Raw genomic sequence first — 10276 nt, 5'->3', positions numbered from 1 at the left:
TCAGGTGCTAACTGAAAGGTTAGAGGCCTGAGTCTACCCAAAGGCACCTTGGAAGAAAGGCCTGGCAATCTACTTCCAAGAAATCAGCTATTGAAAACCCTATAGAGCACAATTCTATGACACACATGGGGTCACCATGAGTCTGAGTTGACCCCACAGCCGCTGGTTATGGTGGGAATAACAATGGCCTCCAGGTGGCAGAAAAGCTCCATGCAGGGCCATGACGGGCCACTGGAGGCGCTAACACTGGCTGGATTCCTAGCCCCACCCCGACCCTAACCCACCCACCTCCCCTACCTACACTGCCACCTTCCACATCAGCAACCCCACCCCTCACTGCGAGGGTGCTTGATATCTGAGATGGAAGCACAGGCCTTTTACCACTTTACTCTCCTGTGCCGGGATGGAGGCGTGTGGCCTCAGGGCCGTCTGGGCCACCCCCACACTCAGGTCTGGCTACTTTCACTGCCCACTCCCACCTGGTGCTGGAGCTGTTGCAGGCCAAACTCTGGGGCCAGGAGTCCTAGGTTCCAGCCCAGGCCCTGCCTGCCACTGAGCTGCGCCTGAATTAGGATGACTTCCCACCTAACTGGGCTATCGTGGGGATTAAACGAGAAGACGTGTGTAAACTACAGGCAGGTTTTACCCCTTAATTTTTGGGATCTGGCCAGTCCCTCTCCTGCCCTTCCTCTGTGGCATGAAGGCAAGAGCAACTCTCCAACTGTCTAGGATCAAATCCCAGCTCAGGCCCACTGGCTGTGGGGCCTCAGACAAATCACTTAATCTTTCTCAGCCTCAGTTACTTCACCTGTAAAACAGGGATGACAATCCCTACCTAGCCCAGCTGTTAGGAGGCTTGAAAAAAATTATATGTATTAAGTGACCACCGTGGTATTTGGTACATGGTAGGTGTCATAGTAGAGCCCTGGTGGTGCAGTGGTTAAGAGCTCAGCTGCTAACCAAAAGGTCGGCTGTTCGAATCCACCAGCTACTCCTTGGAAACCCTATGGGGCAGTTCTAGTCTGTCCTATAGGGTCGCTATGAGTTGGAATCAACTTGATGGCAATGGGTTTGGTTTTTTGGCTTAGAAGTCATAGTGGCACAAGGGTTAAGCACTCAACTGCTAACAGAAAGGTCAGTGGTTCAAACCCACCTGGCACCTCCGTGACAGAAAAGACCTGGTGATCTGCTCCTGTAAAGATTACAGTCTAGGAAACCCTATGGGGCAGCTCTACTCTGTCATATAGGGTCGCTATGAGTCGTAATCAACTCAACGGTACACAACAAAGGGAGCAAAACACAAAGTAGCACCAGCTAGAATTATTCAAATCATTATTTTGATCCAGAAATGCTTACTCACCCTTCAAGGCAGCCCATATGTCACCTCCTTCATGGAGCCTTCCTTGATCTCCCCAGGCAATCATGGCTTCCTCCTCTGGGCTCCCACAGTCCCCGGCACCCCTCTAGCACAGCCCTTTCATTTATTCACTCAGTAAATATATTTTGAGTGCCTCGTCTGTGTAAAATGCTGAATCTAGGTGCAGTATACACAGCGATGAACAGGCAGACATGGTGCAAATTCTCATGGAGTTTCCATTCTAGTAGGGGAGACGTGAACATGCTAATAAGTAGATAAAGCCATAGTGCTAAGGAGCTGATAAAATGGGAAAACATGGTACAGAAACTGAGGTAGAAGGGCTGTTTATGTTAGGCAATCTGGAAAGGCTTCTCTGAGCAGATGACATTTGAGCTGAGTCCTAGGTGACAAAGAGCTGTACTGCAAAGACCTGAGAGAACCACTAGTGCAAAGGCCCTGAGGCAGGAGAATAGGCTCGGCAGGTCTGGGAACAGAAAGATCAGGTGAGGTAAAGCACAGTGAGTACTGAGCACACCTGTCACTGTCCCTACGTCTCCACCTTGAGAGCAGAGATCTGGTTTCCTGTGTCTGCAACACAGGAGGGACCTGGAACTCTGAAGTTTTGCTGATACCCCATTGTGGTAATAATGGGGGTGAATCAGCTGGCCCTTCTGCAGCCCCATTCACATCTTGGAGAACCGCAGCTAGGGTGCTTGATCAGGTAGAGGCTCCCTCCTTACACCACCAACCCCCAGAGCAGTTTGTTTGTTAGCAGAGGGGAACCAGAGAAATGCCCAGAGAGAGAAATGGCCTGCCCAAGGTCACACAGTCAGCAAGTAGCAGACATGGGGCTGAAATCCAGTTTTCTCTGCCTCCCTAGACACCAGCCTCCTGTCCTGTGCCCCTGAGGTATGATGTCAGGGGCCCTGGGCCATGAAAGGCAACTGTTTCAGGAGGGATCGTGTTGGGTCCCTCCTCCCTTCCTGCTACAAACCCAACATGCTGGGTCACCAGAGAGAAAGGATTCCCCACAACTCCTTCCTTCCAAAGCCCTGCCTGAAGTCAGGCAACCTGATAAACATGGGCCTGAGTCTGTGCCCTCTGTCCCTGGGTATGGAATGAGGTCAGCTGGAAACGAAGGGCTGGGGGCTGAAGACCGAGGGCGTGCACAGCAGGACTGGGGCGCCCTGGGTTCCAGGGCCAGTGCTGTCATGCAGGCTCTGCAGCCACAACCTCTCCAGGGCTGCCAGAGGCAATGAGACAACCACCTCCCCAAGAACAATCTGCGGAGTCAGCATGTAGTGGGCCTGCTACACGGTATTATCTGTGCAGAGTGTACTGCCCGCATTACAGGGCCATAGGGGTTGTTAGTAGAAACCTGGCTTAACAGAGTAAGACCTTCTCCCCTGAGAAGAGTGACATGGGACTCTCTCAATCAACCAATCTTCTTCCATGCTCCAATGAAACTTCATTGGAAAAGTTTTATTGAAAAACAAAATCATACAAATAAGTTCTCGGTTTGACAGCAACAAAGGCCTGTGTTTCTCCTTCCCTCCCCGTCTTTGAAAAAAACTCAAAAAGGGAAAAAAAAAAAAGTTCATCCCCATGATGTCTAATGCAATGATTTTTGACCAGAGTTTGCCAGGATCCCCTCCTGTGAGCTATTTTCCAATCCCCCTCACTGAGGCCAGGGCCCTTGTCGGGGTGCCTGGTCCCAAGGGCTGGAGCACCTAATCTGTAGTTGAGGAAAGTTGGGAGAAGGCTGGCATAGAGCTGGGTTGAACTGTCCCCCCCCAGCTCAATTCTGGTTCACAGATGAAAAAACACTTGGCTATAAATATGAACACTGACTGAGGCAGGCTTGATCCTAGGGCTCTGAGGCCAGGGCACAGTGACTACTGCCAAGTCCCGCAGGATATGGAGTCTCTGGGCCCAGCTTCATGGTATCTGGGGCCCATGTCCAAGTGGAGTGGATTCTGGCTGGGAAAGTCCGCTCAGACACTTGGCAACCCTGGTCTGTTTCCCCACGCCACCCCACCCAGATGAACGGGCAAAGGCCAGTACCTCAGATCCCCGCCCTCCCACCCCCACCCCACCATAGCACCCATGTGTTTCAGGAGCCTTAGGCTGCCTCCTGACATCCCATGCCCACCCTGGGGCCCTACAACTCATCACGCATCTTGTCACCCTTGGGCCGGACCAGGCGCCCAATGAATAGCAGGGAGCCGCTCTGGGTGTCTCGCACCAGGAAGATGAAGGGGTGGTCGGCGTAGAACAGCTTGGGGCTGCGTAGCTCCTCACGCCCGTAGATGTCCTGGTCAAAAGGGTTGCCCTCTGTGTCCCACTCGAAGGCAGTGGCATGGAACACGCTGGCCAGGTACAGGTCCTTCTTGCCCGACATACGTGACAGGTCTGCCTTGTTCTTGTCTATGGCCTCCGTCAGGCCCAGCCCAGCCAGGTGTTTCTGTGGGACCAGGTGGGCTCCAGGTGAGGCCATGGCAGGCAAGGTTCATAGTCCCTCACCCTCCATCCATGCAACCTACCATCTCCTACCCTGTGCATTCCTCAAAGAACATGGTGCTGGGCCCTTCAAACTACTGTTTTCTTAATTCTCACACAGTCTTGCAAGAGATTCTAATCCCTATTTCACAGATGAAGAAACTGAGACTCAGGAAAAAAGTCAGAATTCATCCCTGGCACTCGGAGCCATCTTTACCAGGGCTTCACACTGTGTGGTTCATGGACCAGCAGCATCAGCATCACCTGGGAACTTACTCGAAAGTCACACTCCTTGACCCCAGTCCAGAGCCACTGACCCAGGAACCTGGCTGTAATAAACTCTCTAGCAGAGTCGTAGCACACCCAAGTCTGACAAAGATCGATCTAAAGGACAGCTATGTCTATATCACTCTGGGATTTAGATATGACTTTGGACAAGTTATTAACCTCTCTGAGCCTCAGTTTCCTGTAAATAAGGTTTGCAGTTCCCATCTAAAAAGTTGTGTTGAGGATTAAGAGTTTAATACATATAAAGCACTTAGCAGAATGCCTGGCATGTAGCAAGTGCTCAATTACATTTAGCTACCTATGTGATCATCACCTTCCCAAGGGCAGGGCCCACATCTCCTCCCTCAGCCTCTCCTACAACAGAGCCCAGTATTCCCTGGACACCCAGGGGTCTCAGGGAAGACCTACTGAGCTGATAAATGGTTGCCCCAAGCCCCTCCTCCTTCAAGCCCTATAGGTCCCTAAGTTGGGCCACCCCTCACCTGCAGGTCGTGGGTCACCTCCACCACACCCTTGGGCAGGGAGATGGCCACAGCCTTCTTCTGCATCTTCCCCATCCATATCTTCAGCTGCTCCTTGGTCAGCAGCTTTTCAAGGCGCTCAAGGGGCTCCACGTGGTGAGGCATGAGGATGATGAGGCTGGAGAGCTTGTGGGCCAGGGGCATCTCCACGATTTGCAGCTTTTCCTTCTCGTCGTCATAATAGTTGTAGAGGCCTGGGAGAAGGGCAGCAAGGGCATTAGGCACGCTGTAGCACAGGAGTAGGCCAGACCCCAAGCACCCTCAGATGCCTCCTCTCGTCCCCTCGCCCCACAAGGCACCTACCTGTGCGGTGCATCATCGTGACACCCACAGTATAAGAACGGGTCACCATGAAGCCACGGTTGTCCACCATCTTGTGGTGGAATCTCTCGTCCCAGTGTGCTGTAGTGGGAGCAGAACACAGGGTCAGAACACAGGGTCTGCTCTAAGACACACCCTCCCAAGACACAATCACAGCCCATACCATCCCAACTGCACACTCTGGATTTATCTCTGCCACCAAGCCTCTGCTCCATTCCTCAGGGCCCAGCTGTAGCCCACTTCCTCCCTGAGCACCCAGTCAAGGGGTACATGTTCTCTGCTTTGGGGAGGGGTCTTGACGCCAGGACATGCTGTCTGAGGCTGTGGGTCTCTACACTCGGGGCCTGGCTGCTCCCACATGACAAGGGAAGTCCTTCAGGAGGAGGACCCTCAGCTCAGCCACCTCCATACCCTGCCCTGGCACCTGTGCTCAACTGGGCTTTCCGCCCCATCTGCTACCTGAGGGGTCTGTGCCCTGGGCAGGAAGAACCCTAGTACCATCCTTAATTCTTGTCTGCAAACCGTCTCTGTGCCCAAAACCTAATGTGTGTGACAGTGGCTGCGTCCTGCCCTGCCCTTACAACAGACCTGTGTTCAAATCCAGACTCAGCCACCAACTGACAGAAAGACCTTTCCACCTCTCCTACTTTGGTCTCCTCATTTGTAAAACAGATGTTGTTGCCTCATCGTCACAGCAACTGTGAGGGAAACAGTCAATCTACACAGGTACTCAAAAATATTCACTAACCCCAAATCTATCATTCAATTCAATACTGACCCTGGGTCAGATGCTCCTGGGCCTAAGTCCTGGCTCTGCTACCTCCTAGCTGAGCCTGCTTCTTCTCCTGTGAAATGAACATGGCACTGCCTGCCGCCAGGGTTGCTTTGAGGATTAGGGATGATCACAGGTGTGGGGCCTCTCCCAGCTCGCTACTGAGGCAGAATTGACTGTTGAATTGGATTGATTCCAAGACACCTACTCTTTGAAATTTTAACATCTCTAAAATTAGATTGCTTTTTACAAGCAATAGCACTTGATTTGATAAAATACGTAGGATCATGTCCTCTAGAGTTCCTCTGCAGAGTTTGAGTCCTTGCCGTCTTGAAACCTTGTTTCTAGTACGTAAAAAGGGTTTAATAACTGGGGCTGCCTTGACAGGTTGTTATGAGGACTAAACCAGAAGCAGTAAAATGCTTAACACAGGGAATACTGTTATAACGCTTGTTACTGGTTCTTGGGAGGGCAAGGCCCAGCCCTCAGCCCTCTCCCACTGTCCCCGATCCCAGGCCCCCTCTCCCAGCCTTGTCCTGGACTCACGCTTGAAGAACATGGCGTTGACCAGCAGGGCACCATCCGTGCGCTCCACATCTTTCGTGACCTCGGGCAGCTTGCCGTCGGTGGTCTGTGCAGCCCACTCATTGATGGACTGCAGGGCGCTGCGCTTGTCGCGGAAGTTGATCTTGGAGTGCTCACAGTTGTAGTGCTGCTTGCTGCTTCGCACAAAGTCATCAGCAAAGCTTACCGAGCTGGGCCCGTACAGCCGGCTGCCCAGCTTCCAGGTCACATTGCGCGCAGTGTTGTTGCTGAACGAGCGCAGCAGCTCGCCCAGGCCCGCGTGCACCTCTTCGTCACGCAGCTGCTCCGCGCTCAGCACCGCCTTTGCCTGTGATGCCGTGGTTGCCTTGCCACCCAACGACACAAGCCCCAGTGATGAGGCCACTACCACCGGTGACAGCAGGATGTTCTCCACCGCCTGGTCCTTGGCCATAGCCTGGTATAGGCTGAAGGCCAGGCCGGCACTGCGCTCGGCCAGCGTGGCCGCCTTAGGGCTCAGTTTCTCTGCAGTGCCAGGAGCTGCAGCTGCCGCCGCGGGCTTCTTCACCTCGGCGGCCAGGGCCACAGACAGGAAACAGAAGGTGCTGATGAGCAGAAGGGAGCGCATGGCTGGGCAGTGGGTTGTGTACACCTCGGGGGACCTGTAAGGGCTGCAGAGAGAAGGCGGCACTAAAGCCCTAGGCCGTCCTCCCTGTCACCAAGTCCCCAGGTGATGGCAGCAAGACAGCCAGAGTTCTGGGGAGCCCAGACCTGACTGGGGCTGACCAGGGTAAGGGTCTGTTTGCCCACCATGTCAGAGGCCTTCCCTGATGTCTCTATCCAAAGCAGGGATCCCGCCAAGTGACCACCTGACCACCCTGTTGATTCCTTGCACTGGACTTCAACACATACTTATTTTTGTTTATTCTGTATTTCTGTCCCTAACTAGGCTGTGACCTCCAGGAAGACAGGAAACAAAACCAGTCTGGTTCCTCATCATATCGCCAGTGCCTAGTGCCTAGCAGGCCTCAGCTGTTCCTGAATGAAAATGAAACAGGGCCCCTGGGATCCTCATCAGTGTGTATAGAGGTCAGCCCTGATCTCACACCAACCCTGGTGCTCTTTTCCAGCAGGAAAAAGCAACAGCCAGGCTGAGGGTCTGAATGAAGCCCAGGTGCCTGGGCAAGGGCTGTCATGCAGAGCAGAGCTGTAGGTCTGCCCCTCCCCCATGCCTTTCATCCTGGCCTGGGATGTTAATGAGTCACTGGTTTGTTCACTTATTACATGCGGGCTGCCCAAATGCTCCATTCTACTGCCCCAAGTGTGACCATGAGTGTTTATGTATGTGAATGTGGAAGAAAGTAATTCCGCCCCTCTCTGAGCCTCAGTCTCCCTTCCAAGCTGCGAAGGCCTGGATCTCCATGCCCAAGGCCTCTATCTTGGCAACAACTTGGCCTGCCCATCTGCCCACAGCCCCTGGAGCAAATGGGAAATCCCCAGGGCAAAAGGTCCTGGAGCCAACTCCTTCGGAAACTTGGGGGGAGGGGGATGCTTCCTGAGAGAGCACCAAGGACAGGATGCTGGGGAAGAGGGTGAGTCACAGCTCAATGGAGTATCAACATCCCCCACCACCACCATCACCAAACGCTGGCCAGGTGTGTGTCTAGCCTTCCAGGAAGCTGGGCCTCATCGATTCCATTCTTCCTTGCCATTTGACAGTCACTGCCACACAGGTCATCTGCTCTGTGACTTTGGGGTTACCTCAAGCCCCCTCCCCAAGCCAAAGCAGTATCAGTGGCCCCTAGGACAAGCCACACTTCCCTCTCTGGGGACAAATTGGGACAGTCTCTTTATATGGAATAGTCCCATGCTCCCCTCCTTCAGGTAATTTCCCCTCTACTTCACACAGCAGAATGGAAGAGGAGATGACTGTGAAATGGAGCCTAAGAGGAGGCTGGGATTCCCTCTCAAGGTCCTCCTCGAGGAATACTGAAAATTCGGAACCCTGGTGGAAGACCCTCAGGACTCTGGCCTGCCTGCGGGAGCATGGGGTTTCAGGAAGACTCTGCTGCTGCAGCGATCCCCACCTCCCTGGGGTGGGTCGCCATCCTCCTAGAGGGCCTTTAAGTACAAGCGCAAAGGAAAAGCAAAGGGTACGTGAGGAGGGAGGTGAGGGAAGGAAAGAGCGCCACTGAGATCCACAAATGCCCAGAGGATGGTACAAGAGAGATCTGAGTCTTACCCTAAGGACAGAGTGGTTGGGGATGGGGCGGGGGGGTCCTTGGGGCCCAGACTAAGCCCCAGGCCACCTCCCTCCCAGCCCTGGTTCCTTCCCCACCAAGCCTGGAGCAGCAAAGACAGAGTGACCGTATAATGTATTATCCAAATATGGATGTTTCTAGAGTAAAATGGGACACTACTAATTATTATGCCTGGATAACAGACATAGTCATCCTACTCTAGGGCTACCTCTAGTCCAGAAAGCTAATGCTGGAGCTCAGGTCCCTGCAGAAGCCACTAGCAAACCCTTGGGAGGCAATCAAGGGACCTGGCTCCCAGCCCTGCCACGTGGCAAACACCATCTTGACAGCCCCAACCCCCAGCCAACCAGAACCTCAAACGGCTGGGAGGGGCTTTTCAAGAAAGCTCCAAATAACTAGTTGGGGATTCCTCAGGCTGCCACACAACTGCACTCCTGCTCCTGGTGACGTGGCAGGCAGGAAGCTGAATTATCTCTGCTGGCCAGCAGAGGGGGGCTTCCACCCTAAGAAGCAGGAGGCCTGGGTTCACGTCCCAAGGATTTGCCAAGACACTCCAGGAGCCTCCTTGGGGCTTAGTTTCACACCTGCACATCAATCTATGAAGGAAGATGAGCGGCTGGGGAGAAGGGCTGCCATGTTACACCGAGCAGCAGAACAGAGGAAGGCAAGTTACTGCAAGCAAACCAGCTCCCATGGCCCAGCCATCTTGCCACAGAGAAAACCCAGCCCTCAGGCCAAGGTTAGACAATTTACAGTCCCACCAAAAAAAATACAAGATCAAATTGCTGAGGGCTGTGCCCACAGCGAGCCAGGACTCCGCTGAGACTGAGTTGGGACTGGATTAGGGCTTTGGTAAGTCAGAGGGATGGAGAGGAGATGCCAGGGGGCCACAAAACGGTCTCAAACTCTGTAAAGTAACTTGAAGGAGTCTAAAGTACCTTGAAACTGCCTCAGAGGGAGGTCATTGCCTGCCTTTTTCATTCTGAAAGAAAACAGAAGTGTGAGGAGGATGGGCAAAGGGGAGGTAGTGAGGACGGAAAGGGTGCCCCATCTACACTCTGTCCCTGGCACAGGGGGCATAACCAGTCCCAGATCTCCAGGGGCCTTGGAGGTCAATGCCTCACTGTACAGTGGGGGAAACTGAGGCCAGAGAGGGGCAGGCAGGGAACTACCCAGGTCCCACAGGGATCACTGGGGCCCAGGCCTCCTAGCACAGGACTCCCTCCTCTCAGAAGCCCCCACACAGCCCCTCCTGAGGGCTGTATGAGGTGTCCTGTTACGCAGCCAGTGCAAAAAAAATCTCTGCTGGGAATCCCTGTGACCAGAGACAAAAGGAATGGACAGGAGGCCTCAGAAAGGGAGAAAGGGCAGGTGAACTATTGGAGGGTAGAAGGGTGTGGCTCCAGTCAGAGAATTCCAGGGAACCAAAGCCCCTCCATTTTCCCTCTGCCTCCATCCGGGCCCTGTGGCCCAGCTGGATCAGCCGGAAACCTGGGAAGAGGAGGAGCCGGGACTTCGGGCCTGGCTGGAAGTGTTTTTATTCTTCTTCCTCCTCTCCAGCCTCCTCAGGAATGTCCGTAGGCTGGTGGCAGGGAACCCCGCCTCTGAAGTGGCCTTAACCCTGCAGTTACTCCAGAAACAAGACAGCAGTTGGGTAGAGGACAGAATAAGGGTGGTGGGTGACCAGAAGCCTTCTGCTCAGATCTCCCTCCCC

The 10276-nt window shown here is 53.7% G+C and overlaps 1 protein-coding gene across 1 annotated transcript; it reads right to left on the bottom strand.

Annotated features, from left to right (window-relative positions):
• Positions 1-2824: 2824 nt before the first annotated feature.
• Positions 2825-9547, bottom strand: SERPINH1 (serpin family H member 1). The gene is made up of 5 exons (XM_004381976.2): positions 9501-9547; positions 6305-6963; positions 4969-5067; positions 4627-4859; positions 2825-3821 (listed from the first exon to the last, which is right to left on the bottom strand). Exons 2-5 carry the CDS (start codon positions 6927-6929, stop codon positions 3519-3521), a joined length of 1260 nt encoding a protein of 419 aa, XP_004382033.1. The 5' UTR covers positions 6930-6963; positions 9501-9547; the 3' UTR covers positions 2825-3518.
• Between the last annotated feature and the right edge of the window lie 729 nt (positions 9548-10276).

Source organism: Trichechus manatus, unplaced genomic scaffold (assembly GCF_000243295.1).
Source record: "Trichechus manatus latirostris isolate Lorelei unplaced genomic scaffold, TriManLat1.0 scaffold00088, whole genome shotgun sequence".
Taxonomy (NCBI): domain Eukaryota; kingdom Metazoa; phylum Chordata; class Mammalia; order Sirenia; family Trichechidae; genus Trichechus; species Trichechus manatus.
Note: the sequence above shows the minus strand (reverse complement) of the source record. Positions and strands in the feature narration are given on the sequence as shown.

Excerpts from the sequence above, each read along its gene's own strand:
- SERPINH1 (XM_004381976.2), bottom strand. The coding sequence starts at position 6,929 with ATGCGCTCCCTTCTGCTCATCAGCACCTTCTGTTTCCTGTCTGTGGCC. Across the intron at positions 5,068-6,304 it reads CAACGCCATGTTCTTCAAGC|CACACTGGGACGAGAGATTC; the intron begins GTGAGTCCAGGA and ends CTCCCACTACAG. Across the intron at positions 3,822-4,626 it reads AGGTGACCCACGACCTGCAG|AAACACCTGGCTGGGCTGGG; the intron begins GTGAGGGGTGGC and ends CTGGTCCCACAG.